Source organism: Gasterosteus aculeatus, chromosome 2 (genome assembly GCF_964276395.1).
Source record: "Gasterosteus aculeatus chromosome 2, fGasAcu3.hap1.1, whole genome shotgun sequence".
NCBI classification, from domain to species: domain Eukaryota; kingdom Metazoa; phylum Chordata; class Actinopteri; order Perciformes; family Gasterosteidae; genus Gasterosteus; species Gasterosteus aculeatus.
The window spans coordinates 9,153,820-9,173,882 of NC_135689.1; the positions used below are offsets into that span (position 1 = coordinate 9,153,820).

The following is a 20,063-nucleotide window of genomic DNA, read 5'->3' on the forward strand; positions in this document are numbered from 1 at the left end:
TCCTACTTGCTGGCAGCAGTTTCCTGAGAAATCCAGCTGAGGGAGGCCAAGCACACTCAAGAAATATGATGTATAACTGAGGGTATTTATTACATCCTCGTTACTTCCAGGCGCCTTCATAAGATCAGAGGTCATTTCAGATGTTTTTTGTCAAAACAGCTTTAATGACAAATGTACTAATTCGTCAAATATTTAATTAGAGTTAAATTAAATATATATATATTTTTTTTTTTTACTCCATCTTCAATCCTTAAATGTTTGTGTTATAAGCGGTGGGAAACACGTGTGCCGTCATGTTTTTTCTTTTCACCTCCGTGCTCCATTTATTTTGTTCATTTTATTTTGGTTGTTTTGTAACTGTTGTGTAACAGCAGGATGACTTGTGCAGTTTTTCATTTGTGTGGCGAGAGTTTGCTCAGGTTAATAATTACTTTTATCAACAACCTTTGCCCACAATGATACTGTCACAAACTAATATCCCCTGTTAAGGCTCGATGTAACGACTCAAGTTCAGCTGTTATTATCTTTAACACTCTGGACTTTTACCACCTTTTAATCAAATCCCCACAACCTGCCAAACCTGTGGGAGCATGAGAGAGAAACGGTTCCACGCCTCGCCACTTTGGACGCCTTAATGGCTCAGTCGGGTCTGCTCTTACAAAGCAGAGCTGTTAGTTGGTGTTAGAAGCCAGTTTTCAACAAAAGAAACTTGGCGCAGTCAGAAAAGCCGAGGGCGTCAATAAATGATTTCTCTTTCACAGCTTCACTTTGGGGTCCTGGTGTCGTGCTTCACAGGATCATGGCTTACACTTGAAACAAAGGCCGCTCTTAAGAGTCACCGGTGCTTTTCCTCCTGTGAGAAGTCAAATGGGCTGCAGGGTAAAATGCCCTGTGTAACATTAAACTACCCCTCTACCACTCGAATGAATCACATGCTCTTCCTCTTCAGCTGCGAGGTTTCCGAGGATAGAGGATGTCATTTGTTGTACATATTGTAAATATGCCTGCAGGGGAACATTTTGTAATTAGTGATTTTGGGTGATATAGATAAAGTTGAGTTGAATAGAATATTACGTCGTTCAGACAGGAATATCTGGAGAGGATTCTGGATAACTCATCGCTGCTGTTCTTGCAATGCTGTCTTTGTTTGGATGAAATCAAATGTGTGGGATCTACTGCATCGATATCCTTCTCATTCCATGAACTCTGACACCATCACACAGCACTAATCGTGCACTTTAATGACTAATTATGCATTTGATCCTAAATTGAATACTAAAAATATAACCGATATGTCAACAACAGCAAACAAATCACCACATGCGTCTTCCAATTTATAATCATAATTGAAATCCTTTACGGAAAACAACATGAGAATGAACCGACTGCTGCAGAGAGTTTGAGGAGAGTCTGCAGGTCACGAAGTGGGCGAATGGTCACAGCATCCACAGTCCATCAGCCTACGTGGAAGTTACGTCACATGATCGAGATACGATGTTACGTAACTGTAACGTAAACGTTTAGACGAGGAGCCCGACCTGCCTCGCGCTACTCGCCGAGCTTCCCCCGAATCTGCCGCAGTCACACCGGGAGCCGAGCATGGGGTTCCTCCCGGAGCTCTCCATCCAGACCTGGACGCTGATCGTGTTCCTCGTCACTCTGATCACAGTGTGAGTGGGCTTCCGTGCGCGTTGACCGTGCGTGTGGACTTTTAGTTTGTGAAGAAGGAGGAGAAAAACAGGTCTACTTCCTGTTTCCATGCAGAAGTTATTTGTTTAGTTTAACTTCATTTGATTGATTACCTAATTTCATTCGTGTGCAAAGGAATCTTTAGGCCTTTATGTCTGTATTTAATTTAAGGCTAAGAATGAAAACAGAGGGTACAAAATGCTTAATTGTATTTTGACGTGAACTCGCTGAGCATATGTCGTCTTTATGTGTAAAACCATGCACACACACACACACACACACACACACACACACACACACACACACACACACACACAGTCCCACTCTGGGCAGAAGTACTATCCCTGTGTGAGTGTGACTGCTGAAGCACAGAATATCATCATGGGATCCTTCCATTAGAACTCATTGAAGAGTCATCACAGGTGTAATTAAAAAAGTGCTTTATCATTTGCTCCTGTTTACCCTGAAATGACACTACAGAAAAAAATACAGGCCAAAGAAATATTAACACGACTCAAAAACCGATGGATTTGGTCTGCGTCTTCTCATCCTCAGGTATGGATATGCACCGTACGGATTCTTCAAGAAACTGGGCATCCCTGGACCCAGACCCTTGCCCTTTATCGGGACGTTTCTGGAGTACAGAAAGGCGAGAGACATTTAAAAAAAAAAAAAATTAGAACAGTGGGCGCTAACACGTTGATAATGTCTTCACGCTGCTCTCGTTTCATTTCCCAGGGGATCCACAATTTTGACACAGAATGCTATGAGAAATACGGAAAGGTGTGGGGGTGAGTGTGCGTGCAACGATACACCCTACTACACAACCTTCGCTCCACGCTGCTGCTTACACAATATCTGCAATGGCATTCCAAGGATCTACGATGGCAGGGTCCCCATCCTGGTAACCATGGACACGGCTATGATCAAATCAATCTTGGTGAAGGAGTGTTATTCTAACTTCACTAACAGACGGGTGAGGAGGAAATACATGGTCGGGGACATTTCTAAAATGATTGTCTCAATACCTATTGAAGAACATAATGCAAAGAGGGCATCCTCTGTGTGGGATTCTGCGTGTGTTTGTGTGTGTGCGTAGGATTTTGGTCTAAATGGAGCCTTGAGAGACGCCATAACAGTGGTGGAAGATGAGGAATGGAAGAGGATTCGAAGCATACTCTCTCCGTCATTCACCAGTGGGCGCCTGAAAGAGGTTGAAAAGCACATTGCAGCTCTAACATCTTTTTAATGAAATGGTGATCATCCATAACATCATTCCGGTATGTACACATTTAATGATTTAGCGTTTTTGTTTTTTACGTTTGGGCAGATGTACTCCATAATGTTGCAGCACTCGGGTAATCTGATAAAGAGCCTTCACAAGAAAGCAGAGGCTGGTGAAGTCGTGGACGTTAAGGAGTGAGTGATGTGTTTGGGATGAGAGGACACAGAGTCTCCATCTGCAGTCTTCAGTTCTCAAGATGATTTTGTCATTCATTCATTATTCTAAATGCATAGAATTTGTGTTTCCTACATTCAATTTAAACCTGTTTTCCGCAGCATATTCGGACCCTACAGTATGGATGTCGTGGCCAGCACTGCCTTCAGTGTGGACATCGATTCTATCAACAATCCGTCTGATCCTTTTGTAGCAAACATTAGGAAACTGGTCAAGTTCACCTTCCTGACCCCCCTGTTTCTGCTTTTGGGTATGTCAAACGTTGGGTGGTTTAACCAGGATGTTCATCTCGTGCCTTTGAACCCTGAACTATACACATTTTATTCTTTTCAGTTCTCTTTCCATTCTTGGAGCCGATGCTCGATAAGATGAATGTGACTCTGTTCCCCGCCGAATTATTAGACTTCTTCTACAGCTTTCTAAAGACAATCAAATCAGACCGGAGTAAGAATGAACACAAGGTGATATTCATACAGTGTATCAGCTTTGTTCCTTAAAAACAAACTGGATGATGAGGATTGTCACTGGTTTTTGTCCTCTAGAACCGAGTGGACATCATGCAGTTGATGGTGGACTCTCAGATGTCAGAGACCACCAAAGAGGATCCAAGCGCCCACAAAGGTGAGAAAGAAACCCGATGGTGGTACTGACGTTCACAACGTTCTTTCATATGATGTATTTTTATGAAGTAAAAGAGGATCTCTGTTGGTCAAGAGCAGTTTGCTTAGTCAAAGAATCGGGTCAACAATAAATTGATCGTTACATAAGTTTCACAACTTTTACAAATAGTTTTAAACGTCGTCACGTTGTGTCCGTACACAAAAATTGTCAAAGACCAGTGACGACCCACTGAGGTCCATAACTGTCAGACACTTAAAGGCTTCATGTGGACGTTGAGAGCATTTCCAGAACGCATTTGTGTTACAGGACTGAGTGACAGTGAGATCCTGTCTCAGGCTATGATATTCATCTTCGCTGGCTACGAGACAAGTAGCGGCACATTGGGATTTTTAGCCTACAACCTGGCCACTAACCCCGATATCCAAAAGACCCTGCAAGAGGAGATAGATGAAACATTCCCAAACAAGGTTGCTTTTGCTCAAACATTTTTGTTTTAACCTAAAATAATAAAACCAAATGAAGCTAATAGCCCCTTTGCACCCCAGGCTCGGCCCACCTATGACGCCTTGATGCAAATGGAATACCTGGACATGGTGTTGAACGAGTCGATGAGGCTGTACCCTAGTGGCAATCGATTAGATCGAGTGTCAAAGTCTTCTGTGGAAATTGAGGGTGTGACCATCCCTAAGGGAACCGTTGTCATGATCCCAGTTTACACACTCCACCGTGAGCCTACTTTGTGGCCTGAGCCCGATGACTTCAAGCCTGAAAGGTAGTGGATGAATGGCAGGCTAATGACAGATTCCACCTGATCTTCATCATTTGGCTAATAAATGTCAAATACGTGTTCTTTTCTCAGGTTCAGCAAAGAGAACAAAGACAGCATTGATCCTTATTCCTACCTACCATTCGGAGCAGGTCCAAGGAACTGCATCGGAATGCGGTTTGCTCTCTTAATGATGAAGCTGAGCGTGGTGGAGATCCTCCAGAACTTCAGCTTCGTCACATGCAAGGAGACACAGGTGGCCTTCAAGTAGTGACCGGCATTGGGTGAGATGGGATTTGAGCTTTGGAAGGGCTTCATTTGTGACACGTATCTTGTTGTCCTAGATTCCATTGGAGCTGTCAACGGATGGATTTACCACGCCCAAGGACAGCATCAATCTGAAGCTGGAGCCCAGAGGAGCCCACTGCTGATCCTCTGCCAGGCTAACTCTGGTCAGGACACAAGTCAAAATGGCCAACTTGTGACACTTTCAATAAAGTTAATGTTAAAGCGTCTTTGAGACATTTAGAAAAGCGCTATATAAAACCAATTAGTATTATATTATTAATAAGGAAACATGACATAATAAAGTTGTATTATTATTATTGTACTATTATTGTAATTGCAATAAGAAAACTGTCCCAGCCAACAACTTGGCTACAAAAAAAAGTGTTTCTATGTATTGTAACAGACTATATGCATTTGTGTAATCTCTTTTGATATTATTGATAATAACAAGTTTGCTTTATGATAAATCTCCATTCCTGATCTTGCTTTTACTAATCTTGTAAAATTATTTTTTACCACGATCAAGTCCAACATAAAATTTTAAATATATGTTTAACAAGGTAGTATTAACAAATATTATACTATGTGGGTTAGACTCCGGCTTTGCTTGTTTCCATGTGATTAGTGATTGCATTTTTCTTTTTTAATCTATCCAATAAAATTGGGTCAACGTGAGGTCTCTGCTTTCTCACATTTTCGAAACAAAAACTTTTTTGCGAAGACGTTGTTAGTTTGGAAATATAATAGCAGTTGTGAAAAGTAATTAAACTAACTAATCTAATTTAGATTAGCCCTTAACCAGCAACAGCATTTGAATTCCACAAAGTAAGCCTCTACTCAAAAAGGGATGTATTTGAAATAATGAATAAAATAACTACTCACAGGAACATTTCCCTCCTCAGTACTTTTTCTTTTGACAGAAATACAAAATAACACTTTAGCTAAAGATGAATGCAGAACTTTGACGTACAGAGTATTTTTACATTATTGTATTTTTAATTGTACTTAATTGAATGATCCTAATACTTCTTCTGCCACCAGAGGGTTCAGGAGCACTGCTGTTTGTGCCGTCATGTTACACCAGCTGTAGCCTACATAGAAATAGTGCTGCACTTTGGCTGACACATGTTGTCATCAGAGCCTCGCGTGTAGATGGGATGTCACCAGCAGTCTGGTGTGTACAGACGTGTGACGGATATGCAAGCTTGTATGGTGTCTTCAGCAACACTAGAAGCAGGTCGAACAAAAACATTCCAACTATCAGGTTTCAGGCTTTCAGGCTTTTGAATAAGACAGAGTCTTAAAGAAAAGAAACAAACAGACGAAGCGGATGTAAAGAACGAGGTCAGATTGTTTGATGCCAACCTTTTATTACACTGAATAACTGTACATGACACAAGTCAACTCCATTAATTATTTGTATACATGGATCATGTCAGTAAACTTATTATTGTCCACTAAATTAAAGGGACCACATTTTGCATTACTGCCCTTTGGCCGTTAGGGGGCGATAGAACACGGTGGACGGTGATAAATGCTCTTTTGCCCACGAGGCGTTAATTCTCCGTGTTTTTTTTCTTCCAGAAACAACCTGAACAACGAGAAGTCATAGAATGAACGTAGAAATTAACGTGGAGGATCATAATTTGCAATTATTTTAACCGAATTCAAAATCTGTCTGTAAATTTGATTTATTTATTTTATTTACAAATAATCCACAGTTGAAGTGCACTCACACACTTAAAAGTAAGATCTTACTATTGTACCTCAAAGTAAACATCGAACTACGGCGTACCACCGCTTTGCCAAATATGTGATCAATTGAAACAATTCACGCTGCTTATCAGCAAATGGGTGGAAATCAACATTGCAGGTCCGAAACAAAGAGGTTTATCCCACAGACCCGGGACCGCCCCAAGCCCCGCCCCCTAGCGCAAAGCCTGCTGGCCATTGGCCAGAGTGTTACCCCCACGCCCCTTCGATTGGCTGGCGGGGTCGTCACTGAACGTCTGTTGTTCGCATTCGCTTGTGACAGTTCACCGCTTTGATTCATGCTGTTGTGGAGTCTCCTTTTTGGATTTGGAGAACAATTAATGCGGGCAGGACAGGGCGCATGAAGGTATGTTTAACGTGGAAGCTTGTGGGAATATTCATCCGTGGTTTCCAGAAATTAAGTATCCAAGTTGGTCAGGCTTTTTCGGAAGAAAATGCGTGTCCATAGACGGATTTTTGACTTGATATTTACTCGTTCCGGATGGGGCTTTACCATTTCATGTTAGCCCAAGAGAAACTTTACAGTTGCAAACCGCATCGGGCTTTGCGCACTATATTAATGCAACAATAATCCTTAGAAATAACGTTACATTATATTGAGTGCGAGTCGCTGAGGGGCGCGCGGGTCTTAAGTTGCTGATGGGTGTGTGCACTTGAGTGACATTGATGCCGGATTGATTTTTAACATTATCCCTCCCAGGGAATCTATACACGATCGCTGGTTTGGTGATCTTTTTGTGGCACTTGTGCGATTGAAGTGAATGATGCCGACGAGGGAGATAACGACACGTCCAGTGGGTCCAGACAAAAGGCCCCTCGGCAGGTGGATCCATCTGCTCCTCCTGAGCAACCGCATGTGTGGCTCGTGTACAGCAGAGATCCTCCCTGGTTACGGGGATGGGATGCGTAAAGTTTAACCCAGGCTTGGGGTTTGGCCTCTGAGACAGATGGCTGGAAAGAAACTGTGTGGACACACACACAAACACACACACACACACACACACACACACACACACACACACACACGCACACGCAGACAAGGATTATAGTGTCGTCCACTTTACATTGAGTTGAGGATCTGCATTCATATTCATGTATTCTGCATGAACGTGCCATTGATGGCTGGGTGTCCATCTTAAAGTCACAACTTTGCTGCTGTGCCTTTTCACAAGGCGCTCCACAGAGTGAGATTTAGGGATCCACTCTGGAGTGATGCTTCCTGTGGTGTGGGTATCCCTGGAATGTTGGACGCATTTTCCATGGATGGTAATTTACCGATATCGGGTGACACATAAACAGAGAGATTTGCCTACATTTACAACCAAAGCGCACGCACACACACACACACACATAACCAAGCTGACCCACAGCAGAGTGTGAGAGTGTGTGTTTGCGCGTGTCCACTAGTTAGCAGCCAGTGCCACACACGCACTGTGTTGCTTTGCTGTGCATGTGTGGGGAACCACAAAATGCACTGAGGAATTTGGGCGCCGCTGCAAGAAGCTAAATAGTAGCTTTCACTTGACATTCAACGCCTGCTGTCAGAGAAGAGGAGAGGTTTGTTTACACGCAAGATCACAACAGTCGCTTTTAGTATTCACACACACAGGTGACGAATAAAAAAAACATGCAAGGAAAAACATAAAAGATTCTTTTGAACACAAGGTGTCACATAATGGCTTGACGAATATGTTGAAAATCTTTCGCGTTTTCATCTTTATTGAACCCATTAATATATATATATATATATATATATATATATATATATATATATATATATGTATATGTATAATATATGTGTGATTCGCAGTGTGCAACATCAAGAGATGTTCAATCCTCCCTCCGGGTTAATCTGGCCCCCCAACACCTTTTAATGAGGATTTTAGAGTTCAGTTCATTTATTCCTGTTGTGTGTCAGAGACAGAGAGAGAACAACAGAAGGCGTAAGAGACATACTGATCATTACAGCTGCTGTTATCTGACCTCCCAGCTTACAGGCTTCCTCCTCAAACACACAATTAACGCTGTGAAAGCGACGTTATCCAAGATGAGGTCAACTTTGTTTTGTCTTTCTCTTAATTTTAAGGATGATGTCTGCTGTGTGAAGTGTGTTATGTCTGGACGCCGTGACTATGACGGGACCCAGCTGATGAATCACAGGACGCGGTGGACGGAGAGCGGGATGGCTAATACCTTAAAAGTGTGTGCCATACGAGACGTCTCAATGCATCACTATTGTCTATCCCTGTTGGTAGACTTTACAATGTCCTCAGTCCCTTCAGCAACTTAGGATGCAGACATGCTAATGACTTCCTGTTTGTAACCCTGAGCACAACCCCGTGAGAGGCCACAGATGGGGCCCCGAGTCCCATAAATGCCCCCTAATGATCTACTACAAAGTGGTAAAAGGCGTACCTGAAAAAAAGAAGGAACATCTTGGCTTCACTGACTATTAAAATCCTTCTGATGGCATTTTGAGGTCTGTTTTTTTTTTTCTCTCTTATTGTTTTAACACTCCACCTGCCTCCTCAGGATGAGAAGATGAATGTGGAGGCCCTAAGCAGAGCAGAGCTACTGACTCTCCTCAGTGTCCTGGAAGGAGAGCTGGAGGCCCAGGATGTGGTCATACATGCCCTCAGGGTGAGTAGTCCGACACACACACACACACACACACACACACACACACAAACACACAGATCCCGCCCCCGCTGACTATTACTCACTGTCCAGAACACCTCAAACACTAAAGATACTGCAGCAAACATGTTATTATAGCTATTATAGCGACCCATTAAATGAAACACACTCTTTTCTCTGTCGACTACATTCACGTTTAAAGGTGATTGTCCCGTTTCAGCGTGACACCCCCCCCCCCCCCCCAAAAAAAAGAATGTGCGCTCACAGGGAGGGGATGTGTAAACAGGAAACTAAGGAAACAGAGCTAGTGAAGACAATGGCGCAGGAGTCATAGTGGTTTCCCAGGGTTTCTATTCCACCCCAGCACGCATTAATGCTGGTCAGTTGGAAATCTGTATTTTCATGCCCTGTTTATTTAAATTCAGGCACAATTCAGACCTGAATATGTCCGCATTGTGTCCAGGCATTAGTTCAGACTCACTATGGTTCATACCTGGGTCATATGTGTTTTAAGTAACAATTTATTCATTATTTCTCACTCAAAATCTGGGAAATTCCCGTTGTTGCTCAATAGAAACCAAAAATTTGCCTTCAGTCCGAGTGAAGACTTTGGTGGCTGTTTGGTACATGACTTTGTGAGAGTTGTGTTGAAAATCCGCCTTCATCCAGCTGTGCTCTGAACCCTAAACGCAGATCACAGAGACGACTCGCCCGTCTTCCCAAAGCATCCGTACATCTCGGACAACTTCTCAGGACATTGCCCACAGTTTGAACGACCCAGACGCACCTCAGGCATTATACAGCCCAAATCCTCCAATCCTCATTGATTCATCATCAAGTCAAAGAGCATTACCTTCAACTGCGACGCCCTGCAATGTTTTAGTCGGCACTGATTGGCGCTCTCCGTGAAGGCCGCGGCAGTGGCTCCTGGGCGGGGCGGCTTAGGCCCTGAACAGTGACTCATTGCCTGAAATGGTGGTTGAGGTTGTGATAAGGACAAGCAGCAACCGTGACTGTCTTGTTCTGTTGAACAGGCCTTGATTGTGAGGTTTATCTTGTGAGACAGTGAGCCTGTCATGGTGGGAGAATTTCAAGGCCGCTGCCCGAGGGGGAAGCTGCTCTAACCGCACCAGTTCGGCAAGCGGCTACGATGCTATTCGGCGAGGTCTGATGAAGACACGTCATTGCCCCTCAGGACAAACGCACAGACGCCTGGCTGTCTGTACCGATTCCTCTTTCCCTATCTTTAACCCCCCCTCCCTCCTGCTCTCCTCCTTCTCTCGTCTCCATCCACGGCAACATTAGAGGGTGGGGGGCTCCTTAATGTCCGACCGTGACCCATGTCCTATCTGCCCACACACACGCGCTGATGGTCCCCGGTGGGCCTGTTAGAGGCGGCGGTGTTTGTTGTGGAGAGGATGTGCAGAGTTGTGGGCTCAAATCACAGACTTCCCCTGTATACCTCTGGGGGCCTGCACACCATTTTCCCCGACTGGTTCTCGTAAGGGCGGATTGTGCGCTGGCACGTGACTGCAGCGGGGAGTGTTAGGGGTCGACGGCAGGCTAATGCGTCCTATATTGAGCTCTCTGTTCCGGTATTGATTTTTGCACCCGAGAGGACTGTTTGTACGGCAACTTTTCTGTCGTGATTTCCTCTTGGGTGTTGATATGCCACTGCGTTGTTCTCTTAACTAAGAGCTCACCCCTCAGATCTCCACTCTTTTTAGAGTTGAAATATTTTCTCCTGTCGGCTGCGAGTACTCGGGACGCCTGTAGAGCGGTCGGGACATTCCCATCCAGGCACCTTTTGAACCCTTCCTTTGAGCGAAACTCTCTGTGTATTTTCTTACTATTAAGGTTGCGACACGCCTCTTCTTGATTTTACTGTTTTGATTTCCCGTCGTCAAGTACACATAATCATGTTTTTAAAAAAAAAATTTTTAGAGGGAACATTCCTGAGAACATTGCGACCGAAACAATATTCCAACAGGACTGGCATGTCTTTTGGGTTGATGATTGTCTACATCTACCCTGTAACCAATGCTACTATTCACTCTGTCGGGCATACGTGACATAAATCCAGCGCAGAGCAAGTTCTCAGTGGCTCGATGCCAGTTTGAAGTCATGAAAACAGGCCTGCACCTACCCTTTAAATCCCTCTAAAGTCGGTCTGGTAAAGAAGTAAAGAAGTAAATATGGGAAACAAACTTCCGATATGGAGATATCCAAATACGTCTCCAGGCTGAACCTTTTTGTTGCTGCTTGGCAATGGATTGAACTTTGTTCACCCAGAGCATCAGGTCGTTAATGTGGGTAAAATGTTGCGGTCATGCTCCTGTTTTGTTTTCCATATGATGTCATATCCTGTAATCCTAAAATGCTATGTGTATTTTTACCGGCTGACGTGTTTTCCCGATTCCCTAAAACAATAGGGCCTGGCTAGAATGTGATTTTCAGATAACATTGTATATGTGTTTCCTCTACAAGAGTCACTGCCCAATTTGGACCTGTTGTCAAAGATTGGTAAGGAAAATATATGATAAAATACTAAAAAAGCCCAAACTACACACAGGGCGCCTTAAAAGCACTTTGATATCAAAGTGCTTCACTGGGGGCCTGAGAGAAAAAAGCTCCCTGAGCGGATGATTGTGAAATGACATCAAAGTAACCAACCTCCTGGCTTTTATTGTTAGACGCACACAACTAGACACACAGACACACACGCACAGCAGGGAGCGTTTTTTCTTGCGATGGCCTTTTATGGTGGCCTCTCTTATCCCGAGACCCAGCTAGAAAATAATGCATCATATCTGCAATGGCAATAGGTTCCACCCTTTGCTGCTATTTGCACTGAACAGCAGAGTATTTGCCTGCTGCAAATAAGCGAGCGATACAGGAGATAAGGCTAAACAATGCTCTCTCCATGCAGTTTGTGCTTGTGTCAGCATCAGTGAAATAATTCTCCTTTAGTTCTGGGCTGCATTTCAAGAAATACCGGAGCGCTTCCTTGTATTCGACCTAACAATGAGTCATGCTTGTCCAAAGGCTGAGCGCGCCTGCTCCCAAAGACCCATCCCTAAGCACCGATCACAGCGGCCAGTTAAACATTACCTGCAAGTTCCCTCGTTGCACGGCCCCTAAAGCCAAGTGAGTCTTCCCAGTCGTGTTGTTGCCGTCTGTGGTAAATGTGTGTGGGTGGGGGGTGGGGAGGAGACGGATTAAGCCTTCAGAACACACCTTAGCTTACACTTCTCAAAGCCTAAGCGCACAATCTGATTTTACCACTCTTCCTCACTCTTTGTCTCCCTCTTTTTTTTTCTAATGCAGAGCACAAATGCATTTAGCCGGGGCAAGTAACATAAAACCAGATTATATATATATATATAAAATCTGGTTGCAGGATATATAGTCAAGCTGGAAACACGGCTTTAGGTGCAATATTTAGTGAGGCTTTCCCCTCTGCATCATGAGGGGAAGCAAACACCAAGCCTCACCGACTGAAGTAAATATGTTTTGGCTGAAGTTTGCGTCTTAGCTGCGGCCCGTTATGTAAAATGGACTTTTCAGTACACACTGTACTCACACTGCCCTCTTTGTCCCTCCGCACTGTTCTCTGCATTGTCTTTGTGAGACACTATGAGACTGAAAGGGCTTTTCATGTCATTTTAAAACAGTGTTAGCTTTTAGTGACATTCCTGGACGATATTTTAATTGTACATATTTGAGAAATTAACAATGCGGAACATCATTAAATGGCAAATCTCACCTTCTATTCGTTTTCCAATTTCTATAATACTGATTCTGAACAATCTCAGAGTCCTCAAATATGAGGACTTCTATATTGTCAATGCTCTCATCCTGGTCAGTCAGTGATTATTGATTATTTATCTGAAGATCTGTCAGGAAAGGTTCCACTGTGCATTATTTTTTAGTGCTGTAATGTTGCCTGTAGTGGTGGAGCCACTGAGTATTTTCATCCATCTCTACAGAGCTTGGCTGTAATCGTCCAGCCTCCTTAAGACGATTATTTTGGCTTTACAGCCAAACATTGACACAAATTTCTCTTTTAGCTTCTTGTACAGTTTCCAAAAGTGGCAAAAAAAATCCACAGATGCAGCTTTAAGTGAGAACTATCACAATTTGGGCTCTTCCAAGACAAGACGAGATAATGCTATCCTGTCAGAGAGTCACGTGAATAATAATTAAAGTTATCCCGTGCAGCTCGTTAACTGGTTATTAGTCACTAACCCAAGACTGTCGCCACAACCTCCTGTTTCTAGGGATCAACCTAACTAAGGCATGTGCTGTTGGGTTAAAATATGTTATGTTATACTTTTTTGTGGTCATTTTTTGACATTTGCAATCATTTTAAACAGATTGAATATGGTTGGTGTGTTGTAATGAACACAAATGACTAAATTGAACCTCCAGAAGACTTCATTGAGTAGCGGAGTAGTTTTGTCCACTACTGAAGTCCTACTTCCTCATACGAGAAAACATTGTAGCCACAGACATGGATCTGAAAAGGAGGCCCCAATGTTTTCTGCTGTTGATCTGGTGCTTCACATTTCAGCACGTCTCCTATTGGACGAAGATCACACTGTGCTTCTGTGGCACGGCAGGTTTATGATCAACAGCAACTACAACCTCATATACTGGTTTCTTCTGCATTGTCCTCTGTCCTCTTGTTGCAGAGACGCTTAAACGGTTCTCCTTAAGTCGCATGAAAGAAGCCTTTCATATGTGACAGGTCTGGTCCTGCCGTCCTTTTGTCTCGGTGTGCCTGAGTGTTCTTCTGACTGGCGGACTAATTCTCAACCGACGCATTCTTTTGCCATAGTCCCTGTTGCAAAGCTGCTGGATTTGAAACGTTCCCCCGTCAAAAAAAGGCGGTTACGCTTAATGCACCCTGCAAACACCTCACAGATGCACAGGCGTATATATATCGGCACAGTCTGATAGCTATTTCGTTTTTTTCTTTTATCCAAACTATTATTAAGGAGTTAGATTAAAAGGCCAAACCGTACAGTTGTAACAGGAAATGTGCACCCGATACCATTCAGAGCTGCTGGCTTCATTGTGTGACAGTCAGTGCAGAGGCTCTGCGAGGGAAACAGGACTCCCTGGCTCTTAACAGCGCACACAGGGGCCTGATTGTGCGCTGAGGCTGCAGGTAAACGCACTGACAACATATTTGCAGGTGCAAAAACTCAGTTTCTCTTTTTGACACCTTGTCACAACTGCAGGGTTGCATTACAGGGTGCAAGCGGTTGGAGAAGGAAATTCTCCAACAAGCTGTAATGCAGGTTTCAACGGCAACAACATTTCGTGCAATTGTAGAGGAATTTCGTATATATGTCATGCAAATTCAAATGAATGACTAGCTTAACTGACTTAATGAATAGCCTTTTTATATATATATATAGAGAGAGAGGAATTTGGAAACAGTTCTCATCAGTAGCGTGGCAGGAATGAGAACTTCTGCAGCAAATATAGTTTGGTTGTTATGCCCTCTTTATAGAAAAAGCCACACTCTGTCATTATGATCAGAACTGTCCCGAGAAAAACCGTATAAGATCAAACCCCGGGCTGGGACTGCCCCACACGCGCACACACACACACACAAACAGACACAGCCAATCCAAGCTCAGCCCAACCCTTAATGGTCTATTTAAACAGCTATTTAACTCAGGAAGCTGCAGTTTTGTCTACAGCTTGATAAAGGAGCTAAACAACTCTACTCCAAAGCCCAGCACAAAAACACACAGCCGCAGGTGAACACGGAAATGGCTTACACACAGAGAAAGTATACAAACACACACACACACACACACACACACACACACACACACACACACACACACACTCATACCCTTTCTCACACATTGAAACCTACTGGGTCAGACATGGAAACAATGCGTAAAACTGAAGGCATTGAGACTGCGTCTTTGTTCAGGTCCTGTAATCTCTTCACTGAGGGTCACATTCTTTGTTCGGCCTGAACTACAGCCTCCCTTACTGATGTCCTCAGGGATTGTGTGTGTGTTTGTGTGTGTGTCTCTGCTGCCATCGTCCGAGGGCGCGTGAGAAAAGGGGACGCTGGCAGAGGGGCGTAAAGAGAGAGAGAGAGGCATTTTCTGAGAAACGAGCAGGCGGAGGAATGCAGTGCAGTGCGTGTTCGGGCAGGGAGACGATGGAGGGGGGTAGCGGGGGGGGGGTGAGTGAGCCGGGGCGTCTCGTGAGGGGACTGCGTGAGGGGACTGCGTGAGTGGACAGCGTGAGGGGACAGCGGCGGGTCTCCCCGAAGGCTCGCGGGCTGAACTCTGTGGCTTACATCACTGGTACTGCCAGCTGACCATGCAGGCCTCCAGAACGCTAACCTAGTCGTTGCATGCAGTTAATGAAACCACCCTATAATATATCATTATGTCCCGTGGCGAGGTCAACAAGGCCCCATTATGTGTCACTTCATTTTTTCATTCCAGCCTGTTTCTCTCCAACAAGCCCGAGTAGGGCACGGTAGAAGGAAAGTTGTCGATTGCATGCAATATTTTGTCACTCAGGATTTCATTTTTACCCCGGGGAGCTGTCTTTTTCTTTATGAAATCATTTTTGCTTGGGTGTAATAAAACGTCCTCATTAGAAACAGCTCTGCGTTTGTGTCTGATTTCATGGCCCCGGTCCTTCACCCCTGTATCCCCAGGGAGGAGTTTCCATCTGACCCCCGAGGGGGTTGGACAGACGTGCTTCACCTCTTTGTGTTTGGGTTGAGAGGGACGACCATCTGCTTTGCTCACATTGACAATTACATCATCCCGCACGGATCTACTGTCAACAGTCAAAAAAGCACGACTACATGTGTGCTGTTTTGCTTTTATGTTTCCAGGCTCAGCATAGAGATGCTTTCGTGCAGGAGCGCTACGGCGAGTATGACCTCAGCGACCCCTTCCTGGCCCTGCAGCGGGACAGCGAGTCCTCCGAGCGCCAGAACACGCTCACCCAGTCCCACGCACACCGGCAGGGTCGGGCGGTGGGACCGAACCCTCTGGCGGTGCTTAAACTGGTCATGGCTCACTGCAAGAAGATGCAGGAGAGGATGATGGGACAGCTGGCTTCTGCTGAGAGCAGACACAGGAGGGTGAGCACCGCGGTCGTTGAGTGAGTTCTACAGGTCAACCCCGCCTGCATGTCAAGTGATTCCTTTCGTTCCATTGTTTGATTTTGATAGATGATAGCTGATCTGGAGGAGGAAAAGCGGCAGCGTGCTCGGGAGTCTGCACAGAATGACGACTTCACCTTCATGCTGCAGACAGAGAGGGAAAAACTGCTGCAACAGGTATGACTGACGCTTGAACGTAGAAGTGTAGACGTACTGTTGGGATTCATCCTCTGCTTGTCTGCACCGTGTCCTTCTTCAACGTGTCAGCAGCGACTGCATCAGTGCAGTTCTATTGTGTAACCCAGTAGGGTGGACAAGGCTCGGGCCTTTTAAAGCAGTGACAAACACAAACGGTTGTATGGACATACACACGGCTCTTCCACAGGAAACAGATGAGGCGGAAACCATTGTTTTGCTGTCCATGTGGCTTTATGGCCCCAGGAAACCTGAGATAATGAATGTCCATGTCTAATGCTGCATCCTCACTGCACACAGTCAGCCACTATACAAACTTTAGACAAGGGCCTTATGTCAGTGAGGTTCCCTGAGTGTCTCTCAGTCGTCCTCGGGCTTTCTTGCCTGCGTTGCTTTTGTAACCACAGTAATCCTACACACATACGGGTTGCATTTCATCACCTCTAATTTCCTTCTTTATCTCGTCCAGCTAATGACATAATGGCTAACTGAATCTAACTTTCAACATCACGAAAGGTCTCATCCCTTTTTCTAATCCTTGGGATTCAAGTGCAGCTGATATTAAACTGATTACAGATGGAAACTGTGCCAAAATTAGGAGAACAATGGGAATTGAGCCTCGTTTGTAAAAATGTTGTGTCTAATGAAGTAAATTGTGCATATTTTAGAAGAGCAGTTTGAAATAAAAGTATCATAAAAGGCTATTAAAAAATATGGACAAATGTGAGAGGCATGATAACCCCTTTTAATGCTAGAAATAAATTGCTTTAAAAAAATAGAATTGCAGAGGACTCAATTATATCACTCAATGGTTGCATTTTTTAAATATTTGCATAAAACACTACTGGTTCTCATCCCGTTGAACTGTAAGCAGTTCTTCTGCCTCCTTGTGGTCAAATGTGGAAAAGCTGCCTCGCCTTTACCCGTTTACTCAATCCTTGTACTTGTATCTCCTTCCCTTTCTAGCTGGAAGTGGAGCGTGCGACAGTGCAGAAGTTAGAGAAGGAACAGGAACAGGCCGTCAGCCAGGTGGTGGAGTCACTGTCCCAGCAGCAACAGCTCTCATCAAACCTGACTCTGGAGCTCCAAAAGGCCAGCAGCCAGGCGCAGGAGGAGGCTCAGAAGGTCTCCCGACTTCGCGCTTTGCTCCAGGAGGAGACCAGTGCCCTGGAGAAGCTCCAGGGGTTGCTGGAAGGTGAGAAGAGCAGGGCAGCGCAGCTAAAGGAGAGGTCTGAAAGGCAGTTGGCCGAGTTTGACGCAGAGCGAGAGGAGATGAAAGCCCGGATCGGCAAAGAGCAGGAGAGGAGCAGGGAGCTCGCGAGCCAGCTGGAGGAGCTGAGGTGGAGGTTGACTGATACAGGAGGCGGTAAAGACGGGGTAAAAGAGGCTGAGAGGGACGGGAAAGATCCACGTCCCTCGGTGGTGTCCACATCTGTTCAGACTGAGCCAGATGGAAAGATAACGGTCGCCCCTAAATCATCTTCCTCACTACCGAAGGCCAACGGCCATCACGCTCATAAAGAGTCCGAACCCACGCAGGAGGGGAGAGGACCAGAGAGCGGAGGGGTGGTAGAGAACGGGGGAGGTGCACTTTTGCATTCCCCTCTTCACCCTCACCCGCACCCTCACTCTCCTTCCAGCACGGCCTCCTCTTCCCTCTCCTCCTCGCCCATCTCCTCGCCCGTCATGGCCAAGCGGCTGGGCAGCCCAGGCTTCCACCAGTCCTCCTACCAGGCGGGCGTCAACCAGCGATTCCACGCCGCCAGGCACAAGTTCCAGAGCCAGGCTGAGCTGGAGCAGCAGCTGCATGGTGGCCCTCTTTCCCCCCGGGACCTTTCCCCCACCACCTCCTCCATCCCTCCCCCACTGGAGCACAGCTCAGCGAAGCAGCTGGCGCGCAACACCGTCACCCAGGTGCTGTCGCGCTTCACCAGCCAGCAGGCCGGCGCCAAGCTGGCGACAATCAGCAGCTCTCCGTTCGGCACGGACTACCGCAACCTGGCAGCAACTCCTCCGGGGGGGAGGTCTCCTTCCTCGGGGCCTCTTTCTCCGGGCATCCGCTCCCCGCTCACTCCGCGCTCAGAGAGGACCCACGCTCCTCCGATTCCCCCCAAGAAGCCCGGCATGAGTCCAACCCCGGGCTCCCCGAGTCACTCCGCTCGGACCAGCCTCTTCCCGGAGCTGACAGGGAACTGTGGACACGGCAGCAGCGGGCAGGAAGGAGCTAAAGAACCCGACCTGGTTTTGTCTTCCGGCAGCTAACGGCCAGATCATACGAACTAACCGCTAAAGAAGTCGCTCCCGAATCGACAGTCACCGTAACCGCGATCTTTGCCCGCCTTTAAATCCACTTTATAGCACTAGTGATCAGAAGGAGACTTCAAAGCTGGACTGGTTCAAACAAATGCATTCGAGAGTTTGTCACCTAAAACAACCACAAAATAACATAATAAATCTTATTATACTGTTGATTAAATAAAATTCCATAAATATCCCTAGCTTTACTCTTTTATATATGTTTTTTCTACGTTCTCTTTTACTTTTATTATATATTAAGAAACCATGCCTATGAATACAACAAGCTAAAGACCTGTTTGGTTTTGAAGAAAGACTTTTTAACAAGATCTTACAGTACAACACTCCTTTTTTAAATTCTAACATGATGCGTTATTTGAGCATGAAGAGAAAAGAAATGAAGACTTGAGTCAGAAGCGACACTGTATAGCATGTCAAAGGCTGAAATAAATGGATGTAGAGTGTAGCAAATGTGTACATAACACCATAAACTAGTGAGTAGTTTTAAAATGTTTCTCCAATCAATCCGTATGCAGTCCCTGCAGACATCCTGAGACAGTCTACGAAAACACTATAATACTGTAAATAGTTTAGAGAATTCACAGTTGATTCTTTGTGATTGAACACATGCACACGCTGTTTTCTTTCTTGAACACTTGTCATTAATACACTGAATATTGTCCTTAAATCGGGCACACTTTTTACAACATTACTGTAAGATATTGTACGTCAACAATTTATATTATTTTGATTCAGGGAAGTTTAACTTCTGCCTTACCCAAACCAAGGACTGTGTCACGATTATGTGACAACTCTTTGGGGACATTTCCTCAATGGACATGATGGGGACAAAAAGGTTTGAATCTTGCTACTTTAACTGTTTCTAGAGGGACTGTCGAAATAGCTGACATTGTGTTGTGTGACACATGTTTGTTTTAGGTTTACTGTTCTTTTTTAAAATCTTTAAAATCAAGAATTTATTAATCAATTTAAGTCTGTAGATTTATACACTGTTTGTAAGAGGCAATGTCCAACAGTCTCTTATAATAAATATGCATATCATGAACACCTGCAATATCTAGTCCTGTTTTATTATTTTTTTGGAAGCTGCAGTAAAAAAAGAGTCAAAAGGACGAAAGGGTTTGTTTATTTAATGTAGAGGCTATAAACATAAATTAAAA

At 44.8% G+C, this 20,063-nt stretch overlaps 2 protein-coding genes across 3 annotated transcripts; both read left to right on the top strand.

Annotated features, from left to right (window-relative positions):
- The first annotated feature begins 1,223 nt into the window (after positions 1-1,223).
- LOC120828825 (cytochrome P450 3A27) lies at positions 1,224-5,498 on the top strand. The gene is made up of 13 exons (XM_040192447.2): positions 1,224-1,670; positions 2,245-2,338; positions 2,428-2,480; positions 2,566-2,665; positions 2,789-2,902; positions 3,020-3,108; positions 3,250-3,398; positions 3,482-3,609; positions 3,691-3,769; positions 4,076-4,236; positions 4,315-4,541; positions 4,629-4,791; positions 4,880-5,498. Exons 1-13 carry the CDS (start codon positions 1,600-1,602, stop codon positions 4,964-4,966), a joined length of 1,515 nt encoding a protein of 504 aa, XP_040048381.1. The 5' UTR covers positions 1,224-1,599; the 3' UTR covers positions 4,967-5,498.
- A 1,319-nt stretch (positions 5,499-6,817) lies between these two features.
- LOC120829834 (CTTNBP2 N-terminal-like protein) lies at positions 6,818-19,957 on the top strand. 2 transcript variants are annotated; one of them, XM_040194339.2, is made up of 6 exons: positions 6,818-6,942; positions 8,683-8,796; positions 9,129-9,236; positions 16,120-16,371; positions 16,462-16,569; positions 17,554-19,957. In XM_040194339.2, exons 1-6 carry the CDS (start codon positions 6,937-6,939, stop codon positions 18,847-18,849), a joined length of 1,884 nt encoding a protein of 627 aa, XP_040050273.2. In that variant the 5' UTR covers positions 6,818-6,936; the 3' UTR covers positions 18,850-19,957. The 2 variants fall into 2 exon arrangements, with proteins under 2 accessions (XP_040050273.2, XP_040050274.2); XM_040194340.2 differs by lacking the exon at positions 8,683-8,796 and having other exon boundaries at positions 6,820-6,942.
- The last annotated feature ends 106 nt before the right edge of the window (positions 19,958-20,063 follow it).